Source organism: Lathamus discolor, chromosome 5, assembly GCF_037157495.1.
Source record: "Lathamus discolor isolate bLatDis1 chromosome 5, bLatDis1.hap1, whole genome shotgun sequence".
NCBI lineage: Eukaryota > Metazoa > Chordata > Aves > Psittaciformes > Psittacidae > Lathamus > Lathamus discolor.
The window spans coordinates 40,408,309-40,432,399 of NC_088888.1; the positions used below are offsets into that span (position 1 = coordinate 40,408,309).

The 24,091-nt window shown below is 39.5% G+C and overlaps 1 protein-coding gene across 3 annotated transcripts in view; it reads left to right on the top strand.

The window, feature by feature from the left end:
* Positions 1-24,091, top strand: part of UTRN (utrophin) — a 386,987-nt gene that overhangs the window by 120,076 nt on the left and 242,820 nt on the right. For 2 of the 3 annotated variants that reach the window (XM_065680488.1, XM_065680489.1), the window contains exons 27-41: positions 646-825; positions 1,514-1,648; positions 2,313-2,462; positions 3,223-3,384; positions 3,736-3,864; positions 4,358-4,531; positions 5,122-5,277; positions 6,972-7,142; positions 9,487-9,666; positions 12,796-12,924; positions 13,055-13,225; positions 13,810-13,959; positions 15,206-15,343; positions 16,148-16,300; positions 23,761-23,952. In XM_065680488.1, the coding sequence (XP_065536560.1) occupies positions 646-825; positions 1,514-1,648; positions 2,313-2,462; positions 3,223-3,384; positions 3,736-3,864; positions 4,358-4,531; positions 5,122-5,277; positions 6,972-7,142; positions 9,487-9,666; positions 12,796-12,924; positions 13,055-13,225; positions 13,810-13,959; positions 15,206-15,343; positions 16,148-16,300; positions 23,761-23,952 (2,370 nt within the window). The remainder of the gene's footprint in view (positions 1-645; positions 826-1,513; positions 1,649-2,312; positions 2,463-3,222; positions 3,385-3,735; positions 3,865-4,357; positions 4,532-5,121; positions 5,278-6,971; positions 7,143-9,486; positions 9,667-12,795; positions 12,925-13,054; positions 13,226-13,809; positions 13,960-15,205; positions 15,344-16,147; positions 16,301-23,760; positions 23,953-24,091) is intronic. The other variant, XM_065680490.1, reaches the window with a different exon arrangement.

Below are 24,091 nucleotides of genomic sequence, written 5' to 3' on the forward strand. Positions count from 1 at the left end.
GGTTAGGGCAAAATTCAACAACTGATAATGAGATTTCTCCAGGCCTGTGTGTTGGGAGTTGTATTATGCTTATCCTTTATATTTATTACTGAGCACCTCTCAGTGCATTTGGGTTGAAGGAATTCTTCTAGCTGTCCTTTTTTGCATGTTCCGGTAGCTCATCCAACAGCTGTGGGAAAGGTCCCAACTTTGTAGTTGCATGTGTCCTAGTAATTACATGATCTTTCCTGGATAACTCTAGGAGATAATTACTGAGCTCTGAGATTCATAACTACCTTTTTGTCCCTGATATGCTTGTTTTTAGCAAACCAATTTTTTTTTAACCTTTGGGTTTTTTCTTTTTCCTATCTGTATGCTAGTGCATAAATAGCACTGAACTTCATCTTTTTTGTTTAGAGTCATGAATATTTAATGAAAAAAACATAAGTAGTAAATGTGACTATGTTTAATGAAATAGGATTTTTCAATGCTTGCTAGCATAAGCTAAATTCCATGCAAGTTTGTGGCATATGTTGTTGTGCTGAGACTCAAGAATACTCTGGCATCAACACTTCCAAGGCTAAACTGCTGGTCTTTGATTTGAGTGGTGAATAACTGACCATATGGCATTTGAGTGCTGATTGTGTAATACATTTCTTTGGGCAGAGGGCGAAGGAGGATGTGCTGCAGAAGGAAGTGCGGGTGAAGATTCTCAAAGACAACATCAAGATGCTGGCTGCCAAAGTGCCGTCTAGCGGTCAGGACCTGGCAACTGAGCTGAATGTTGTGCTGGAGAACTACCAGCTACTGTGCAACCGGATCCGGGGAAAATGCCACACACTGGAGGTAAGAATGGTAGCTCTCAGCTTAGTAAAGTGGAAGCGGGTGGCACAAGAAGAATGGAGAAGGACAATGAAAATGTCGAATTTTATCATTGAATCCAGTGGCTTCAGCATAAACACATTTTGCTGTGGCTCCTTTCCAAGGTTACTTTCCCTTGAGATGACATCCAGAGGAATCCATGACACATCATCTAGCTTTGCTTTTATAATCTGTATTGTAGTCAACACATGCAAATAGGTAACCTTGTCCCGCAGCTCTGTTATCAATCTGTGTGTCTTCCAAAATGACGAAAACAAACTTATAAAAAAACTTCTGAGATTAAAACTTGAGATAGGATAATAAGAACATGTTGATTATAGATTGGGGTAGGTTGTGTATGTCCTGTCTTTCAAGAGGAGTGGATACATTTTGTTACGTTCTTAAATCATTGTAAATATCTGATTGTTAGTAATAAATTTAGTGTGAATTTGGAGACTTCTATGTGTATTTTGCTTGTTTCTTTTTATTTTGCTGTTACAGTTGAAGGTTTTTCTGTCGAGAGCTTAGTGACCCATGGCATGTTTTTGAATATTTTCTCTTTGCCTGTTTTAGCAAATGTCTCAGAAACATAATTTATTTAAGCTGTTCATAGGGTGCACGAGCTATGCCTGGCATTCTAAGCTAATCTGTGTGTTTTTTCTTTTGCTGCTAGGAGGTGTGGTCCTGTTGGATTGAGCTGCTGCAGTACCTTGATTTAGAAACAGCATGGCTAAACAATCTGGAAGAAAGGGTGCAAATGACAGAAAGTCTGCCTGATAAGTTTGATGCTGTCAATGATGCTCTTGAGGTATTGTAGTCATTCTGTTGGATCAGTGACTGTTCAGATAGCTTTGGTTAAAAAAAACCCCATAAATTCTGTATTTCAATGGAATACTGAAATATGTGGAAAGTGGTGAAATCACCATCCATGGAAATGTTCAGAGGCTGTGTAGACAAAGCCCTTAGTGGCATGGTTTAGAGGTGCACTTGGCAGTCCTGGGGTAATGGTTGGACTTGATGATCTTGAAGGTCTTTTCCAACCTAGTTGATCCTATATGTTGAATATTCTGATTCTTCAGGTTAGATGAACACATTACTCTGAATCTGGAATGCGTATTTGTAAGATCCTCTATAAAAAGCTGAGTTTTGCTGTTCATGATTCTGCCACACTTGGTACCGTGATAAAACTGTATGCTCTTTCCTGGCCTGTGTAAATTGATTAATTCCTTCCAGCACTGTGGTATAAAATGATGTGAATAGGCGTGAAGTGCTGTGAAGTTTAATTATCTAAAGGAAAATGTCCACTGTAGTTGCCTTGTGCCGTCATGGATTAAGCCATAACTAATTCATGCTTTTAGAGAACTGTCAAGACATTTGAAGTGTAAAACTTCAGTGCATGCAGCCAGATTTCCACCTCTGAAAATGCAGTAATACTCAGTGTCTTGACCTTTAAATTTTTTTCTGCTAATTAGTCTCTGGAATCGGTCCTGCGTCATCCAGCTGATAATCGAACCCAGATTCGGGAACTTGGGCAGACACTGATTGATGGAGGGATTCTTGATGATATCATCAGTGAAAAATTGGAGGCTTTCAATGCCCGCTATGAGGAATTGAGTCACTTGGTAAGAATCTGGGGGCAGGGTTTGGAGTAGTTTGGGTTTTTCAGCTCAGTGGTCTGAAATGATTCCTATTAGTTAGCTGAATTCATAGATACAGGACTGCAATACAGGAAAAGAGGAAAAACTTTCAGTGTTGTCAGCTGTTTTCAATTGGAAGTAATGCCCTAATAGCAAGATGCTTTCTCCACCCTCCCTCTCCCTGACTTGAGTCAGGTTTTGTTTTGCATATTTTCACACGGTTGCACTGTGAGGAACCCCTGGTATTTTTCCAAGTAATTTTGACAAAAAGGAAATTCCAGTCGCAAGGGAGACAGCTCAGAAACTGAGGTTAATATTCCCTTCCTACTGCCATAAATACTGATGAGCTGCTCACTAACTGTAAAAATAAGAAACATAAGTGACATTTTCACCCTTTAAAATAGCTACGAAGTAGTTGCACCGAAATTAGGAACAGAAGGAAAATATTCTTTTCATTGGCCATTTATTGTATTATCCCCTTCTTGTAGTTACCTATCCTGTATACCTAGCAGCAGAACTCTACTATGCCACTGTTTTTCAGTTACTAGTATGAATCACTGTGGGCTTCAAAAATTGTTGCCTTCTAAGGCTTGCTTTTGCCTTATTTTTATTTATATTTTTATTTTTTTAGGCAGTCCTCCTGGCATAGGATTTTTTGGGTCTCCCCTCCCTTGGCTAGCTAAGGTTTGATATAATTCCTATTGAATTACTGCTCCATTTTGTCTTACCTTTGTGTCTCACACAGGCGGTGAGCCGGCAGATTGCCTTGGAGCAGCAGCTTCAGACCATGAGGGAAACGGACCACATGTTGCAGGTCCTGCAGGAAAACTTAGCGGAGCTGGATAGACAACTGACATCTTACCTGACTGACAGGGTAGATGCTTTTCAGATGCCCCAGGAGGCCCAGGTATTGCATGATAGCTTTTCATTACAAAAAATTCTGAAATATCTCATAATATAGCGCTCAGCCTAGACTTGGTAATTCACAAAGGCTTCATTTCAGCCCTGTGCTGATGCACTGGGTGATATCTTTTGTAATCTGAATTGGTTTCCTGTTTTAAGAAGGTTGTATTGAATAACAATCTTAACGGCTTTCAGTTTAGCAAGCTGTCACCAAACCCAGAATATTTAAAATCTGATAGTGTTTAAATTTTACAGAGCAACTTACTTCTGGTGGATGATAGGTGGTAAGCACGCTCCTCTTCCCTTCCCTGCAAGCAACTGGTAACACTTTTTTCCTGTTTCTATGATGTGGCAGAAAATTCAAGCTGAGATTGCAGCTCATGAATCCACCTTAGAAGAGCTCAAGAAAAGTGCTCGCACTTTCCCTCCTGCTTCTCCTGAATGCAGGTCTCCTCGTGGTGGAACTCAGCTGGATGCTCTGCAGGTAAAAATGAGAGTCGTGCTAAGAATTCGAATGTGAAAAGCTTCTGGTTTTCAATTACACACTGCTGTTGTCAGCCTATAAATTGCTTGGTGCGGTCAAGCGAACCTCAGAAATAAATAGTATATGCTTTTACGTGTTTTCATTAGGAAACAAGCAGTACTGGATGAACTGAGTAAGGAAGTTTAAGTTTCATAAGTATCATGGGATAAAAGCTGCAAGTCAGAAAGTTTATCTATTTCAGTAGAATGGATATTTTGAAAGCGTATGATGCAGACTCATAGCTCTCTTGAAGCTCAGGTGGAGAGTAGGAATAGGTGATAAAATTTGGCTTGGCAAATAGTGTTGCCATGTATACTGAGTTGTGGTGGCATGAGAGGTGAGTTAGAATTGGCACCGGGGTGGGGGAGGAGGAGGGGGAGATGCTTTAAATGTTATCTTTTGAAGTGCAATGTTAATTTAAGACATTCTGTTAACATAATATTCATTAAAACAGAGAAAACTCCGAGAAGTATCTACAAAGTATCAGCTTTTCCAGAAACCAGCCAATTTTGAGCAGCGCATGTTGGATTGCAAGCGTGTGTTGGATGGCGTAAAAGCAGAACTTCATGTCTTGGATGTGAAGGATACTGACCCAGATGTAATCCAGGCGCATCTGGACAGGTGCATGGTAAGTATGCAGTGCTTGGGAGTGTTTCTTTCTTGTGTGATTCCTCTTGCCTAAACTCTCTCCTGAGGAAATTTTGCTGAGCCCTGATAGAACTGTTACAAATCTTTGCAAAACACCAACAAAACACTTGGTAACTAAAACCCTCTAATTCTCCTGTATGAGAATGGGGACATAGGAGAAGTGGATTGTTGATCACAGATACAGTGGAACAGCTGAGGTTTTATAAACTCCCTTCCCTGGTTCATTCTTACGTTATGGAGAAGTATCACTTCAGGGGCAAGTCAGCTTGGGTTTCAGTATTTGAACAAAACAAGTACTATGCATAATATCAAGTAGAGATCACAGTGTTAGCCTTGCTACATGTGGTGATGTTACAGAGTGCTAAATTATTGGAGTAATTCTTTTTCTTGGTTGGTGAAAATTAAAACTGGAATAAAATGCGGAACATCGGGAGTTTGAAATCTGAGCAGACATTGCTCTTAATCCATAGCTTGGAGTTTAAATGTAGTCAGGGTCAGGTCCCCAAATGAAGCAAAGTCTGAAAATCTGCACTACAAATTGATCACTAACATACACATTTATGTTTTTAGAAACTCTATAAGACCCTCAGTGAAGTGAAGTTGGAGGTTGAAACTGTCATCAAGACAGGAAGGCAAATTGTACAGAAACAACAGACAGATAATCCCAAAGGGATGGATGAACAGCTGACAGCATTGAAATTTCTTTATAATGACTTGGGGGCACAGGTAAGGAAAACAAATGTATGTATGGACATTTGTCTACATATAAATTTCCTTCTTTATTGTTTTGATCTCAGATGCTGTTATAAGTTTGATTATGAAGCTGATTCTATATAGGCTAGTGACTATAATCAAAAGCAATCAGTTGAGAGATTAAAGATTACACTTCAAAGTCCTTTAGTTGTGCAAGACTGTGCACCCTGTGCTCCCAGGGTGTTCCTGAAGGGAAGGTAGCCTCAAAGAAAGAAAGGGTCACTGAGGTTTTATCATTCGAGCAAAACTGGTCTGCTAGTCATTGAAGTCCTTGAGCATTGTTGTACCTTCTCTGTGAAATAGCCTGCAAGATAATTTGCTATCAGATTGTCATATGAGAAGTTTGAGTTGATGTAAATGGTCAGCATGAATTGTTTTAGGACTTGCCGTGATGGTTTGTAATTGTAATCCATCTAAAGTGTTGCCTGGAGAGGCTGTGGAGTTTACTTCTCAGCAAATACTCAATACCCACCTGGGCAGGATACTGTAGAACCTGCTCTAGGTGAATCTGCTTTGGCCAGGGGGTTTGGTTTAGATGATCTCAAGAGGTCCCTTCCAACCCCAACCATTCTGTGATTCTGGTTGCCCTTGGTATGAAAACAGAAAATGCAGGCAAACGTGTATTTCCCATGAGCTGCATAAAATATTATTTGAACAATTTTCTCAGTAATATGTAGTTATTTATCTAAGCGTTTAAAAATGTTTAAACCCTTAGGGGATGGGGGGAAATGGGGGAGGAAATATGATTCTTTTCCTACCTAAATTAAGACAGAAGTCCAAGCAGACTTCTGCCTCTTCAGTGCTCTGTGAATGAAGCTGTGGGTAAGTGGCCAGATCGCACTGTTGGAGTGTCTTGAAACGGGCCCTAGGAAATTTTGTTGTTGTGAAGTGGAGAATGCTCACAAAGGTGTGGATTCTAGTGGAACCTGTACATCTATAATACAGAAAGCATGTAGACAAGAAACTGGGAAATGATAGAAGGGCAGAGTTACTTGCAAACTGATGTTATCATTTAGTCTGTGGGCTGAGACAGAGGGCATTTTTTTGAAATGTCAGTTGATTCTGATTGCTGTGGTTGGATTTATTCTCAGGTCTGTGTTAGTTTTCCCAGACTAATTGTGTAGCCAGTATGAAATCAAATTGATTATACTGCAGCAAACATCAAACTTCATATTCCCTTTACTGAGATGCATTCCTGGGCAGACTAGATTTTCAGTGAAATTTTCTTTGCAGCTTTCTCCTAGCAGGTCTATCAAAATAATAAAAGGAACTGAATTTTACCTGTGTGACTGACTGGATTCTATTTCCCCTTGAGTTTCAGTTAAATTATCATAATAAACAAAGTTTAAACATCAGTTTGGTTATTACTAACTATAAATAAGTTGGTATGCAGGTTTCTTTGTCTCCTTTAAGTGTATCTTAATTTAAAATTATTCTAGTTTTATGTATTCTGCTTTATTCTGCTCTGTATAGTAAGATGTAGATATCTATAAATGATTTTTCAGTGTGCTTCCCTAATGCAAAATAGTGTTACAATGCAATGATTTTATATATTTCTGAGGATATTTCAGCTAGCTAGCACTTTTGGTTTTATTATCTATTAAAATCTAGTTTTGTTTTCTTTTTTTTCTCTCTCTTTTCTTTCTTCTTTTTTTTTTTTTTCCTAGGTCACAGAAGGAAAACAAGATCTCGAAAGAGCATCCCAGCTGGCACGCAAAATGAAGAAAGAGGCTGCCTCTTTGTCAGAGTGGCTAGCAACCACTGAGGCTGAGCTGGTGCAGAAGTCCACTTCAGAGAGCTTGCTTTCTGATCTGGACTCAGAAATTGCCTGGGCCAAAGTAAGCACAGTCTAAATGTGTATAGAATAGGTTTTTAACATTATGTCAATACTACGTAGAATAGTATGTGGTATTTAACATAGGCTGTTAATTTAAATCCCTGTAACTTGTTTCTAAACCTCTTATATCATGAAATTTTAGAAGATCTGGTAGGTGATTTTTCAGTACCGTACTGAGGCTGATCTGTTTCATTTCTGACATCTTGCCTCAAACTGTCAGTGAAATATTAAAGATACTACTCTATATTTGGTATGTATTTACATATATGTGGTGTATCATGACAAGGACTCAAGTTAATGAGGAGACTCAAATCCGACTTTGTTACAATCAAGCTCTTTTTATCCCCTTGTTTGGTACTTTCCCAACCTGCACAAACATGCCATGTTCAATCTCATTGGCCCCTGTAAAACTCCCCAGCTAAACAGTCCAGTCACAGTGCTGAGCACACACTGTCCACATGGCAACAGTCCCGTGTTGTCCCCCCCACCACCCCAACTCAGACCCTCTCACAACCCCCACATTGTCTGTCCAACTGAGACTCCCACCACAACAACATCCTGGCCTATCTCTCCAAGGCTTGTTTTTTGACCTTCCCTTTCCTTCAACATTCCAGCTTATCTCCCCAGGGCTTGTTAAGCACAAAGGCCTCAGAGCTCATTCCCAAACTGTTTTTCATGCAAACCTTATCACCTTCACTCCCCACACATATATATTCGGTAGGTATTTAAGCAACTTACTATATCTCTAGCACAGTTCATAAGTATAATAACTATAAGCTAATATAGTTTTGGGCAGGGTCAAATATTTTACTAGTAGAGGAAACTAATCAGTGGCAATTTAAATGAAAAATTGTGTAACTTTTCATTGAAGCAGCTTTGTCTTCATAATTGTGACTTTGCAAAACAAAAAGCCCCTGTAATTCCTTATTTTCTTTCATCTATATATTGGAACTATTCATGGAAGCAGGTGAATATGTTATAGTTATTCTGAAGCAAAGTATGTATTTTCTCACACTATATAAAGTTGTGTATGTAGTAGGCTGAGTTAGCAACACGTCTCAGTTGATGTGATTCAGTAATACTGATCTTTACAGTCGTTGTTTTCTATCACTTTTTACTTTTGGAGTAGGTCTGTGTACAATTTTGAAAGCTTACCAAATTACAAAACGATCAAATTATAACCTGTTCTCATCATTTCACTCGGGATTAACAATTATTTTCATTGTACTTCTGCTGTGGCGGTATTCCTGAGATTTCTTTCCAAGCAAGCGTGTAAATACTTATATACTTACTATACATTTGGGGGCAGTGGAAATAGTTCATGAGCTGTTATGCTGTGCCACCGGGAACCCTTTATGTTGCATGTGAAGTTGTCCTTCCTGTCTTAAGGTTTTCTAGGGGATATTTTAAGATGTAGTAACTTGTGTATTTGTTTCTGTTTTGAAGATAAGAAGTTATAATAATATAATAAGTTATTTACTTCACAGCTAATAAGATGCTCAAGGAGCTCCAGATGGTAGTTGTGATTAACTGCATTCTTCCCCACACTGTCCACTCTTTGCTTTCTAAATAGCCAGATATTATCAATAATAATATTATTGATCTTTTATGGCAAGAGGTGCTATTTTCCACATTGCAACCACATACTGATATTCAATAGATGACACAGTTGATTTGTATGTCTGTACACTTTTTTTCAAAGAAGATTTTTTAATATATTTTTTTTTTTAGATTAACACTTAAGAAGCAGAGATTACTTTGAAAAATTATTAGAGCTAAAGATACATATATTTACGTGTCTTCATGTAGGTATGTAACAGTAGGGCTTCTGTAATATGTAGTAAGTGAATTGGACATCTGCACTAACTAGTGGTAGTGGTGGTTCACAAGACCATTCAGCCTTGGCCTACCAATTTTCTCATTATTGACAACTGTAAAAGTACTTTAATAGAAAAAGAGAGAAAACTAAAGTGTTTCTTGAAAATTTCATTCTCTGGTTCTTGATGGTGCAAAAAAGAACCTTTTAAAATTGGACCTGTGATATGATGCATTTGCTTTACCTACATACTGAAAAGGAACTAAAAATATATTGTAAAACAACAAAACAGAAAGGTCTCAAGCTAAGTTATTCAGAACACTTCCATGCATTGTGCATGATCACTCAAAAAGAGATCAGTAAATACATAGAGTGAGTATAAACAGGTGATTCTACTTGGTTTGATTTTTATTTTTTTTCCTCAGGTAGAGATCACTTATGATATTGTTTCCTATGGAAGTAAAAATCTGTCTGCCTTGCTCCTGTGATTTGCAGTAGCATGCAGTGTTAATGGCTTCTCTTGTTTCAGAATGTGCTGAGGGAGCTGGAGAGGAGGAAAGCTGATCTGAAGAGCATCACAGAAAGCTGCGCTGCACTCCAGGCTCTGGTGGAAGGGAGTGAGACTTCTCTGGAGGAGAAGCTGTGTGTCCTTAATGCTGGCTGGAGCAGAGTTCGGACCTGGACCGAGGACTGGTGTGACACCTTGTTGGTATGTTGCACGTGGGGGAGAGATCCAGGGTGGTTCTCCCTGCATACCCTTGGAGCAACTGCAGTTCTTACTTGTCTCACTTAGCTGTGATGTGAAACTTCCATGGTCCCCCATGGACATAAAAGAATGTAGAATGAGTATCTGGTTACTCTGTAGATGGGAGATGTGAGTTGAGGTTATAGACAATGAGGAAGATGGGAAACTGTTTTTCAAGTGTTAGATGTGCCAGTAGGCATTGGCGCCATATGCTTGGTAGTAGTGATACGCGGATAGACTCCACAACTCGTTAAAGTTGTAAAGTAGGTATGCTATTATTCAGCACTGAGACCCATAGGGGATAGCTTCTCCAAAGGCATGCATGCCTCAGTGTTTTTTCCCTCTACATTTATTCTCTAAAGTTATATATATTTATGAGGTTGCACAATATGCCTATACATATTCATGTCCTATCCCCACTTCATATTATAATGAGCTAGAAGGTCCTTTGTGCCTGCGCAGTGCCTCCCCAGTCATGGGCGAGGGTCTCAAGATGAAGTAAATGAGTCTTCCTCTTGTGAGTAGGGGTCTTCCAGTTGAAGTAAATGAGTCTTCCTTGAGCCTGAACTTTTCACCTCTAGCTGTCACGCATGCTCTTTAGGAGTCTGGTCAAAGTCCAAACCAAAAAGCTGGTCTTCGCTGGAACTAAGTAACTGTTCCTCCCCCTTATCAGTCGGTTTCTTCCCCTTATCAGACTGTTTCTCCCCCTTATCAATAGTCTGTTGTCCTGGTACTTCATGGCAAGCTTGACAGATATTTGCAAACAATGCTTTCTGTTAAACAGGCAAAATTCCTTTATCCCCCCTTGTATGACCCCCTTGTACAACCCCCCTGTACATTGGTCAACCCTCTGCATCAGTAGTAGGTATTGTTGAGATGAAAATGCAGAATCTGGATGTCAGGGTGATGAAACTAAGTAAATATTCCAGGCAGACAGTTAGTTTGACCTATTGTGAATAACCTGTTTAGTTGTAGAGAGTAAAACTAGCTTTAACTTTTTTATTTTTCTTTTGCCTTTTTCCTGGCTTCAGTGCTAGGATTCTTTTTCTGGGTTCTTACTCTCCCTACACTTTGTGATTTAATTCCTTTTTTCTATAGAATTGCTAAGCATATGGTTAGTAAACACTTTACACACATCTGTTTTAATTTTTCTTTCCTTTCTCCCTGCCTTTTATGTGCTGTACATTAAATTTTTAATCTTTTGTCCTTACTTACCAATTTAGCTCCTTGTACCTCTTCCTGCTAATGTTTCATCACATTCTCTTTTGTTACACCAATAATGCTAGCTTTTTGTGTCCATTTGTCATTTAGCTCTTAGTACAATTCTTGCTACCCTAATGCATAGAGGTAACTTTTGAAGTTATCCTGAAAGGGGGCCTCTATCATCACATATACACTCAGCAGGCTGTGGGGTATACAAGCATTCATGAAACTGCTAGTAGGCTCATTCATTAACTTGTAGTAGCTGATTCTGCCAGATTAAAATGATGGGAAAAAAGACACCAGTTTATAAAGTGTCATTTGTTTTGTAACAGGTTAATTAGAGCCCAGCTTCTTTTTATGTAAGTTTCTATAAGCTCATGAATTTATTAATGTAACTAGAAAACAAAAGGAACTAGCCCCAGAGGACTGGTTTCCATGAGACTGCTCTTTATTCAGCCTGAAAGAAACCTCTGTGCCAGCTCCAGCATGAACAGAGTGTTTTTGTGCCCATAGATTTCCTTGAGACCCAGATGATGGCTGTTTAATGGACAATTGGTAACTTACTAGTGGTGCTCAGCAAAGCACTTGGGACCCTCTGTCAGCCTATTGCTCTTTCAGACAGCCTGTAACAGCAAGTCGTTAAGAGTATGCCAAGTCAGAGTTGAGGCTAACAGCATCTGTTTGGCTGAGTAAATGGAAGACTAAGTGTATTGTACAGTCTAAAGCTGCAAGTTTTGCAAATGGACATGAAACAGTCTGGTGCTCGTACCACACTGATGTTTTCAGATAGATAAGGTATTTCTGTTTCATTCAGATAGTTATGACAGTCCACACTCAGAAGCCCCTGAAATGGGCTGAAATAGTGGAAACTTTGGTGTTATATTTAGATGATGAGCCCTCTGCATCATATCCAGTCCTACTGCAAGTCTGTTTCATAATGCAGTGATGTCCACGTTAGTAGTCAGGTAGTTTACCCTTATTTGTAAATGCTCTAAGGATGATCCACAACTAAAACCATTCTAACTTATGCTCATGTCTGGTGATGAATGTCCTTGTGCTGACTTTTTATGTTAAATTGTTTTTCCCCTAGGTGAAAATTTAAGTTTCTTGTTGTTGTTATAGAGAGCAATCACAGGGCTGCTTTCTCTTTCCTCCTTTCCTCTAGTTTTGTTACTCTAACAGATCAAAGCTTAGCAACCATTTCTGGGATAAGAAGCTCTGCTTAAGCAGCATGGTACTTCTCTGAATCTGACAGTGTTGTTTTGTCACTAAGAATAATGTGTTATTTCTGTCTCTGGCATCTAATGTTATAATTTCTGACTGCATATGAAAGCAGACCTAATTAACTTGTCTACAGTGTGGTGATTTTTCTTAAGAGGAAGAAATATTTTAATGTAATTGGTAACATATCAGAACTAGACTATTATAACTTGCAGGATTTGGTGTAACCTCTTCTCAATTAAAACAAAAATTGAATGCAACAGCAACTGCGCATAACACAGTGTTGTATCTACTAGTAATAGCTGAAAAAATGGTGGGTTTTTTGCTGGGCTGCGATGTGGTCTGGCTGTAATGTTGTAATACACTGTCTGTCTTTAGCTGGACAAACCACCTCAGCTATCTCTGTTTGCCTTTTTGTGAGTTAGGAACAATATCATCAAAGGATCTAGAAAGAAAACTGAATTCTTGTAGATACTTATTGAAGGTGAAAGGTACAATCTGAGTTTTGGTGTTCCTTTCCAATGTGTATCCATAACGCTTTATTCCATTGATCTCCTTTTTACTTATAGTGGTGGTTTTGGCAGGGTTTGTTGTTGGGGCTTTTTGTGGATATGTCGATTTTTTTAGAGTTTCTTGCACTGATGTATTTTTTAAAATCTTTTTTTCCAGAATCATCAGAGCCAGCTGGAAATATTTGATGAAAATGTTGCCCACATAAGTACCTGGTTGTATCAGGCTGAAGCCTTGCTGGATGAAATTGAGAAAAAGTCAGCAAGCAAAAAGGAGGAAACTGTGAAGGTAGGAAATGCTGCTGTCAAGTAACCACTTCTGGGTTCTAAGTGACGTCAGGTCAGGTTTGTTGCCACATTTTATATATATATTTTTTCCTTTCCTAGGGTAATCATTTGCATTTTCTTTCAATTCTTAGCGCTTAACATCTGAATTGGATGATGTTAGCCTTCGAGTGGATAATGTGCGTGATCAGGCTATCATCCTGATGAACGGTAGGGGGGTGTCATGCCGTGAACTGGTTGAACCCAAACTGGCAGAACTGAACCGGAACTTTGAGAAAGTCTCTCAGCACATCAAAAGCGCCAAGGTGAGGATGAGCAAGCCCCAAATCATGCCGCCGTGTGTGCATGTGTGTGTGTCTATGCTAAAAGGATGGCAAATAGCTTTAGGGGATAGATCTTTGTGTTAGAACAGCACTTCACTGCTTTTGATTCTCTTCTAAGTGTAGATATTTATATGCAAAAACTGACAGACTGATTTTAGACCAACTGCTTTTTTTTTATCTGAGTAATGGGATAACTTGAGTTGCAAGGGAAAATGTACTGATAACTGTGTTATACATTTTCCTGAATCTTTATATATTGCAGTGCATATCTATATGAACTACAAAACAACACCATAAACTAATGTGATTGGAGGTTTTTTGCTTGCTTTCAGACCAAAATACCGAGATTGAAATTTGAAGGTAGAAGCTTAGTAATACCTATCAACACTGTGTCCAAACTATCTCTCAGTGTTAGATCAAAAACTTGCAGGTTTTTTTTTAATGCTGATATCTGCTGGTCCTACAAACTGTTATGCCTGTTCATGGAGAATTGGTTCAAATCATCAAACTGTGTGACAGCTCAGACAAAATTTCCAGCTTGAACAAAGTTTTATTTTGCTTTGCAGATGCTTGTTGGACAAGAGCGATTTCCTGTCACGTCAGAGCCCCGCGAGGTCAGAGTAGCATTTCCAGACCTAGAAAAATTTGAGAGTGACATCCAGAATATGTTAAAAGTTGTGGACAAGCATCTGGAGTTGAGTGGAGATGATGAAAAGGTTTGTGAGCTAACTCCCTTTCTATTTTGTCCATGTGTTACATTCCTCAAGACTGAGGGGGAATTCATCTAAGAAAATCTTTTTAAGACAGGAGTAGAAAAAAGAAAAGGTTGTTGGAAACACTGCACAATTCTCCCATAGTTTTTTCATAGCTGCTGCCTCTTGATTGGTGCACTGAGAGTAACTTGTCATACTTGAGTCTGCATTTTCATCATTTTTTTTTTATAATTCAGGTGGTAAACCTGGATTATCATTTATCTTCTCTCTTCTGCTCAAAGTTGGGTTTTTTTTATAAGGAATCCTTCCTGTAAAAATAATAGCGTGCAAACTTTTCTTCCTTATTTCTTAATGACTGACTGTCTGAACTTATGTTTATTACTTAATGCTGCTTAGACTCTTACTATGGATTTGGCCTCTATTTTGGGCCTCTATTGCACTAAATAGATTTTTTTCCCTTTAAATTTATACTGGAATGTCATTAAATTACTGTTCATAGGTCAGGTCAGTGGATGCTTGTGAGATGAGGTACAAGTAAGAATGTTGTAGTATATCTTATAAGAAGTCCAAATAAAAGCTTGGAACAAAATCGGACTTTTTTTTGGAATTTTTCTAGATTCTTATCTAGTGTCTGCTATTCACCAGTATAAAATTGTTTTACATTTGTTCCTATCTGGTTGCCTATGGTTCATATCATGATATCCTTGTTGCCTACATAATGGGGTGAAGTCCTGCCAGGCCACTCTAGCTGCCTTCCTTTTAAGCACATGAAATACTATGAGCTGAATAGCTCAATACAAGTCCATGGAAAATGGCATGTGTACTACAGAAAGCAATTTTTAAAAGGTCTGTATGGAAGGACCTATTGTTATAGAACATATGCTTCCTTTTGTGCTGTTTTTATATTATGTTTTCCCTTTCTTGCTTTTCGCTCTGAGCTTGCTCGTTATTGTCACGGAATGTTTAGAAAAAAGGAGCTGAAGTCACAGCACCCTCTTGCTGTGGCTGCCTACTGCTGACTCATTGACTGGGCTTCAGGCAGGGCATCTCTTTGTGAAGTGTACGGAATGACCAGGTTGGATTTTAGGATTCAGTATTTGGGGTGGAGAATCTCTGCCTGAATTTGGCTGATGTTTGGATAATAAGCAGTAGTTTGGTACCATTGCTGTTAATATCTGAGCAGGTAATAAATTAATTTTGGAAACCATAGCTGAGCTTTCTGTAGATAATACAGAATTGTATCTTTTAGTTGGATCAAGAAAGAGCTCAGATTGAAGAAGTTTTACAGAGAGGAGGGCAGTTGTTACAGCAGCCTATGGAGGACCATAAGAGAGAGAAGATCCGCATACAGCTGTTGCTTCTGCAGAAAAAGTACAAGAGTTTGCAGGTATGATTATGATAGTAACTATAGCTAAAGCTCTTTTATGCGTTTGTCCCTTTGTCATCCCACTTGCAATCTGGTTATGGCTTTTTTAGTGTATAAGGTTCTCTGGGAAAGAGCTTAATGTGTGTACACATAGTGTGACTCTCTGAATCTTTCCAATTCCAGAGTACGAATTTTGTCATTCTGAAGTTTTAGGGGAGTGTTTTTGATTTTTAAAGTCCTTTTCACAGCTTCACAGAGGGCCACTCTATGTGTATTTACCTAGATGGGTACAGACATTTGGACATTTTCTTTACTTGCTGTGTAAAGAGTGACTACATAGACACATGTACACAAATACATTCATTGAGTTCTCAGCTGAAGAGGTTTCTGTGATGAATGAGTCTGCTTCTGAACTCCTCTTACTTCCTATAGATAGGGTATTATCAGCAATCATGGACTCTAGAATGCTGTGGTGCTTTCATACACATGCCGTATCAAAAGTGTTTCTGTGTAGAACAATGGGGATCTGTATTCTTATACTGCTTTTAGCTCACCTGTTTGAATCATATCAGAGATGGTCAGGTGAGGTGTAGCTCCAAAGGCAGGGTAGGCCCCTCAGGCTGCCTTTGATTCCATGTCTGTGCAGATAAATAGGGTATAGCTATTAAAAAAAGAAAAAAAAAAAAGGCTGCTATTGCATATTTTGTAATTTGCTTCTTCAAATGGATTCCTCAAGTATTTTTGTTTAGTTTTTCAAACAAATAAGATCTATTCTGTTCACTACTTCCTTCTTGCACTATATTTTCCTAATGCACTGGACTGTAGGAGTGCAGACCATTTCAAAGGAGGCAGGTGGTGGAACTCTCTCCAGTGTTTTCCCAGTATAAGAAGGAACATGACAGTCTAATGAGGTGGCTGGATGAGGCTGAGCACCGTCTGCCAGGGCTGCAAGGTGTGGAAGATGAACAAAAACTACAGGTAAATGAAACTTTTTTAGGAGCAAATAGTGAATGCTGTGTATGAGCTGTAGAGATCCATACATTAGGGTCTTACGGCCGTTTGATATGTACTTGAAGACAAGTGTTTTCAAACTGCCAGTATTCATTTTTCATTAGGAAATTATCTGTGTATACTAGTTCGGGATTTCTCCATAGTCATTATAGGTCTAGAATGTCTGAACCATCAGGCCCAAGTTTTGGAATGTGATCTGTGCAGTGTGGTTGACTCAGGACAGTTTCTTGTGTTAGTCTTGCTCATGGGGATTATGCTTATCTTTTTCTGATACCCTGGCTCAAACAGGGTATCAAAAGGAATCACCAACCTGATTCAATGTCTGGTTGGTGCAGGTATGACAAAAGCCTGTTTGAAGCTTAAAGTCAGTGCCTCTGCATCCTGTGGCCTGGATTTTTTAACTTCTCTGGGGCTGCCTTTCGTGGCCTTGGGTGCTTAGGGAGTGATAACTACCCTCATGATTGATACTACTGTATACAATGAAGATTAATAAAAATGACGAAGGTTGAAGTATTTCTAATAACGTGTGTGTGCAGTTCTTGACAGTTTTACAACTGATTTAATAGGATGTCAGGGTCTGATGAATTTTACTGCCTAGAAAGCTGTATGTCTCTGTCTTAATTGTTGAGACTGCAGATACTTTGTGTTTCTTGTGGGGTTTCTTGTTGGCATTTTTTGTTTTGTTTTTGTTTTGTTTTTTTTTTTTTTGTGGTATGGTGGTTGGTTGTAAGGCTTTTTGGTGGTGTTTGTTATTTTGTTGTTTGGGTTTTTGTTTTTTTTTTTTTTTGTATTATTTTTTCTCCTTTTCATCCTTCAAAACACTTTGGCTGCATGATAATTACGTTAATATTTTAGGCAGTAACAGTGAGGAACCTTGTGAAGCAGTAAGTAATTTCTTGGACAAGCTTGGGGGCTAGGCAATCTGTCAAGTACTTCTCAGCTTCTGGGTATGAAGCTTCATAATTAAAACTAATCAATCTCTTTTTGACTGCTCTGTAACTTTTTAACCCCACACCAATTAACTTGGAGGCAGGGGTAAAGTGCTCTAGCTCCCTAAAAGACTCACGCCACAAAATCGTAATGTTGTGCTGTTCATTAACAGCTGTAGTGCTATGTGGCTTCAGGTGCCTATGACAGCTGTAAAGCTATGGCAGACAGTCTGCTTTCCTTGGCCATGCAGTATTAACTATGAAAGCAAACTTTTTCAGTCTGCTTCTCTAAAGAGAGGCTTTTTCAAATATAAGCCTCCCCTGCAGAGCTGAGCAGCAAAGATGGCCCCAACATCTGTTTAGCTGTCCGACATGTGACTGCTCTGTTGGGTCTCCACCAATTGCTCCTGGTGTATTGTGGTACTTGCACATGAGCTTCTTGGGACCTGCCCGATGCCATGGAATTTGTTTGAATGAAATGGGGATCCATACCCATTTAAAGTAAACCAACATGATTTACTTTTTCTGTTTGACCATCAGCTGTTTTGAATGAATCAACTACTGTATTGAAAAGAGCACACCTGTATGGTTTCTTTGCTGATGGGAGCAGTCCAGTTGTGCCACACATGGATCTTCCTCGTTACTGTTGGTCTCACTGCATTTTGACTGGTCTTCTCTAAGGAAGATCCTTTGCCTCCTATAAAGCCTTTTCTTTAGGGATATATGGCAGCTAATCCCTGGCACTGCTGGTTCCATTCATGGATTACTGCATTTTTGCTATCTGGGTGCTGAATGCCAGGATATCATGTAAATATGGATTACCATAGCAATTACAATGAACTATTGATGGAAAGACGTTACCTTTGCTCAGAATTAGTTAAGCTGTGTAAAAATGCCCTTATAGTTCCAGATGTAGTTTCTAAGTCTGGCTGAGTCAGCTAGAATTTCAGAAAGCAATTTTTGTTACTGCTGTAAAGCTTGGAAACTGCTGCTTTGCTTCATGTGTCTGTACCTCCAGCTTTCTGCCATTTGAGTGGTAAGCTGGCCTGTCCCAAGTGGCCTTATTTTACTTTTATGGCTTGTTCTTTCACCTGGTTTACTAATTGATCTTGAAGACCAAAAATGGGACCGTGCCATTTCTAAAGGAGAAATAAAGGGAGAAATATTTCCAAATACCATTGTTGTTTTAGATGAACACAGTTGCTCCAGAAATTTCTTGGAGCCACCAGTCTTGAATTATGCTCAGCATCAAGGGGAGCCCTAATGCTAAAATTTTGCAACAGAAACTTCCCCTCCCCAATTTTTACCACCTACGTGCACTCCTGCAGCTTGATGTACTGAACATGCAGCGAGCAGAGGAAGAGTTTGAAATGAACAAACAGGAAAGGGGGAGAAAAAGATTTCAGCTGCCAAGCTGGGGAGTAGACCTCAGCTATGGTTTTAAGTAATATGTTGTTTATGTTTTTGTAAACAACTGTGAAGGAGAGGATGGTGCTTGAAGGTCATATATATCTATATACTGATTCGCTGGAAGCAGCTGGATCATACATATTCCTTATTCTGTATGCTTCTAGGGTTTATGGAGTTAAGTGTCTCTGAAATATTTGTAACCCTGTCTGCATGGCAGGTGCTTCTTGAATAAACTTTGTTTTGCCACAAATCCTAAGCTAGAAAAGCCTGCACCAGAAGGTTACATCTCCTTGCGTTCCTTCTTCTCTAGCCTTGCTTTTGTACTGATTTAAGTTGCTCTGTTCTGATTTGGCTCTGAATGAGGGAATGGAAAAATTAAACGTTAAATTGCAGAGGTAATTAGTTGACTACAGTTCCTGAGAGATTTTCCCAGGTTTTAGAAAATTCTTTTGAAGTGATAATAATTTTGCAGATGGCGAGTTTGCTGTTGCAGGCACAGTGCAGTTTTTCCTATAAACTAAACACAGACACTATCTTGAAGGCTTTTAAAGTATTATTCCTGTAATAAAGAAAACATGTTTGCTTGCCTACTGGGGAAGGTTCTGGATTACTGAAATATGAACTATAGGTTACATTGCCCACAAATATGTTGCTTACTGACTGCATTAATGTCCTGGGTTCAGCAGTAGCAGTCATTTTTCTCCTTCTTAGTAGCTGGTGCAGTGCTGTTTTTTGACTTTTGGCCTGTGAACAGAGCTGATAACACAAATATTTTAGTCTGACCAAGGACTTTTTGAGCCTCATGCTCTGCCAGAGGGGAGGGAAAGCTGGGAGGAAGCAGAGACAGGACACCTGACCCAAACTGACCAAAGAGGTATTCCATCCCACAGCACGTCATGCCCAGGATGTAACGGAGAGTTACCTGGAAGGGCTAGGGCTCTGCAGGGTTGGATGAGGTATTGGTCGGTGCTCGGTTGGAGGAGGTGGGGTGAGTTTTCGGTTGGCTGGTGTTGTGTTGTATTCTCTCCCCTTGTTATTTCCTTTATCATTATTATTATTGGTGGTAGCAGCAGTGATTTGTGTTATACCTTAGTTACTAAACTGTTCTTATCTCAACCCGTGGGAGTTGCATTCTTTTCAGTTCTCCTCTCCATCCCTCTGGCAGTAGAGGGAGGGAAAGAAGGGGGGGAGTGAGTGAACGAGCTGTGTGGCTGGGTTTAAACCACGACAATTAATTAACCCAGAAGAAGAAATAAAATGGATACGAGATGTTTAGCTTTGGAAAACATTTTTCTAGAAAGCTGGCTATGCAATATTTAGAGTGTGAGAGAGAAGTGGGAAGGAATGGTTGAAAAGTGAGAATTTCTAATCAAAAGGGTGACGGCTTGACTTCGCGAACGAAGATTTGGGAAGGGCTTTACCCACGCTTATTGCAAGTGTGCTGATGATTAAAAAGGCCAATGTGGGATAGGCAAATCCGATTGCAAAAAGCACAGTGAAAGGTCTCTTTCTGTGGTATTCCAGTGCACCTTGTCACCTGCCATTTCGTCCCTCGCCTGTCACTACAGGGCTTTGCAAGTGTGGGCAAGCCCTTCCGGCCTGCACAGTAGATTTTTTAGGTGAGGCGAAGCATGCGCAGAACCAGCCTCACTCTTTACACCTGAGGTTTATCTGCCAGGGCCTAGTGATCTTGGATGGTGACAGCAAAGTCCTCAGGTCATAGGTTTGATTAGAGTATCCTTCTTTTACATGGAAGGCCTTACAGGGCTAAATGAGCTCCATTTGGCCGGGTTTGAAGTTAAGAGTTGTCTTTCTCCTAGGATGGTTGCCCGAAGGCTAGTGAGCACATCCTGCCCATGGACACACTTTGTCTGACCCTTCAGCTGAGACCTGTCTGGCCTGGGAGACTCTACCAGAGGCATATGCCACCACCAGCTCCCAACCTCACAAGGGCGTGCAAGCTCTTTCCCCATGACAAGGGGGTGTCTGTGAAAGAGAATCAAAAGGGTATTTGTTTGCAAAGACAACTAATGTGTGGTGATCTGAGATTAGACTGGGTAAACACTTTTGGTTAACATGTTTATGTAATTAAACGTGCAAGGTAAATTATTTAATTTTATGTCAATTTCTTGGGCAATGTTTTCCAAAATCCATTTCGAAGTAAGTCAGAACATCTCCCTGAGTTGAATTTTTGGTAGATTTTGTGTGAAAGAGGCAAGGGGAAGAAAATCTGAAACCGAATTCTGAATTGCAGGTTAAACTGGGTGTTAAGTGTAGGAGGAAACAAATTTTTATTTGACCACTGAATTACAATTATTTTTAGGAGCTCTCATCAAGCGGCCTTGTTTATAGAATGTACACTTGTAACTGAGTAGTGCTCTTTTTTCCCCAAGTCCTTCACTTTTTCTAGGATTTAAAGCGAGATCAAATTTAATCAACATTCTCTGTCACCATTGAAACTAAAGTAGAAAAGGGCAATTGAGTCATCCAGTCAGGTCTCCTCCTAAATAATCTTTGATTATCTTTTTATTTGTGAGCACTTAAGAGAAGAGTTGGCTTGCCTCATTTTTCTTTGATTGCCAAATGTCCCAACAAACAAAATCCTGGAAACCAGCTGCTGTGCCATTGAGGTGTTTGATTTGTGTGAGATAGTTTTGTCAAACTTCTGCTATTCTGGTTTTTTAGTAATTATGCTTCATTTTAGGAGCTGCCAGTCTGCAATGCAAGGTAGAGAACAGCTGAACAATTAAAACTTGGCTGTAATAAAGCACTAATGTGTTTGTAACACATATGTTCACCTTTAAGAAGGAGGGTTGTGAAAGGAGGAAACATCATCTCAGTGATTGGAGGCAGCTGGAAGAGATTAGTGGTGGGGTGTGCTCTGCAGGAACATAACCAGGAATTCACTGATTTGCAGAAGAGCAGCAATGTGGCCAGGGATGTTGCTATTGGGGAACCAGAACATTTCTGTGTATGTCAGCACTGGCAACAAGTGGAGAACAAGTTTGCTGCCTGCCAACAGATGTTGTTTTCAATCTTGTGCAAGTTTTTTCTAATAGGAGATAAAGCAGTGTGTGAGAAGTTGAAAGATAATAAAATGCAGTGACCTATTTGTTTGGGTGAAATCTAGATACTGGACTGTTACCTGTGTGAGAATGGGACTTGTGAGATGATGGAGAGTTAGAGGAAACACCTTGTGAAGATGTGGGCTGCTGTGCTGCAGGAGGCATCTTGGTGTTTGTTCAAACCCTGCCTTGTTCCATGTTGCTGGGGAAAAGATACTTTCAGTTGCACAAGCTTTTTGTGATTCTTTTGGAGCTGGGACCTCTCCTTCCACAGGAAATCTTACCACTGTCTAAGCCCTGGGTTTTGCTCCAAATTTCAGTGATGGAAGCTAACAAAATATACACAGAGCCTCAAGAAAATGTGTTTGAGGAGTATCAGGGACCAAGATGCTGAATTTGTAGCTAAAGCGTATGGAATAGTTTATGGTTTTTACTGTGGTCCGTGCATGCTGTACTGTTACTGAATCAAAAGCAAGGCTGAGTATTTTACGATGCTAGTCTGTAATATTTGTTTTCAGTAAACTAAATTTACACTTGTGTGCCTGTACATCATATTGCTTTGGTACGCAGTAATGACTGAAAGCATGCTATGTTTGGTGGTAAAGGTCTTGTGGAAGTACGACTGTGTTCCCAGTTTCAATACAGGGCTGACTATCTACTTAAAAAAAACAAAGCATAAACCCTCAAACCAAACAAAAAGGAAATAAAATTCTTGAGAGCATTCAGTGCATGAGAAAAAACCCTGAATGTTGAATAAGTGAACATACCTTCAGTACTGCAGTCTTTTTCCTTCTGCACTACATATGCTGCATATGATAGATTCCAGTTAATTTGAGTGACACATTTGAAATGATCAGAAACATGTGGAGGAGGAGGATACAGACAGGTATTTGCAAACAACTTGGTTATTGGGGCTTGGTATTTTACTGATTGTCAGCTGTGCTAGTGATTTCCATGTGTGCACCCATCCCAGACTAATTGCAAAGTAAAATTCACTGGCTGAAATAGCTGTGAGCATAAATTTATTCCTTACACTCTTAAGTGTATTCTCAGCTGTTAGTAACTCATACAGTTGAGTGCCTCTGTTTCTTTCTTGCCTGACACAAATTCACTGAGTACAGGATGGTGGCTTACAAGTTGCTTGGATTCTTCAGTATTTGCAGGTAGGTTTATTATTCCATTGCTGAGTTTGAAGAACTGGGCTGTTTTCAGAGGTAGTAATAGAATTCTGTTGGACAAGAAAACCTTACAGCAAAGTCATTTTCAGTCTTTGGGCTATCTGCTTCACCTGCCTCTGCTACCTTTGCCAGGCATGGCAGAGTATAGCCTCTTGCAGCTGGCTTCCTAATGCTTCAGATCCAGGCCGTCATTTATGATCCAAGAAAAAGCTCAATTAAATTACTGTTCTTGCTTTCTTATCTGCTAACGCGGTACTTGGCTATGTAGCTTGGACTTACAGCCAGAGCAGATAACAGTTGCCAAGTTCTTGAGAAGTTAGTGTCTGTTATTGCTGCAAAAAGCATATTGTGGTACTGGTGGAGCACTAATTTGTTTAAAAACTGATTGGGAAATGTGGGTGGAGGTGGTTACTGAAAAGAACGTAGAGAGGGGGAAAAGTGTGCTTCAGTAAATTGGTAAATTCTGGGAGTCCTTGATGATGAAGGAAGTAGACAGTAGGTTGTAATTACAACTAGATACAGGTTTGATTAAGAAGTGTAATTTCTGGAAACAGCAAGGATCAAGGTGAGAGAAATAGCAGTGCCCTTACCACTTCCCAGTCTTAATAAAGAATAATACAGAATCATTGTGAAGCATGGTATCTACTGCTTTCTAACTTTTTTTAATAAATATAGAAACAGTTCTCTGCAGACTTGCAGCTTTCTGAATTTATGTAATTTGCTAGAAATGCCTATTTTGTCTTTAAATAGAAAAGCGCTTACTCTGAATGTAGTCTACTGATTTAGGATTTTTTTCACAAAACTGCTTGTTCTTAGAAATGTGAAATGAACTTTTGTGTTTTTAGGCAATTCCTGTCCAGCAGAGGTTAAAAGGCCCCTTTGCTGCAGGGGTTAGGAACTTGCCTTTTTCGGCTGAATACTTGGTTGAAATCAACAAAGTTTTGCTGGCCATGGCTGATATTGAACTACTGCTGAATGCACCAGAGCTAAATACTGGCATCTATGAGGACTTTTCAACTCAGGAAGATGCACTGAAGGTACTCCATTCCTTATGCGTTATGTTCAGAGGGGAGAAGGGAGTAGTAGAAGAAAGACCACCTTAGTGACTGTTTCAGCTGTATTTGTGGTTTTGCTCAGTATATGCTGGATCAATACACACTAGAAATTAAATAACAG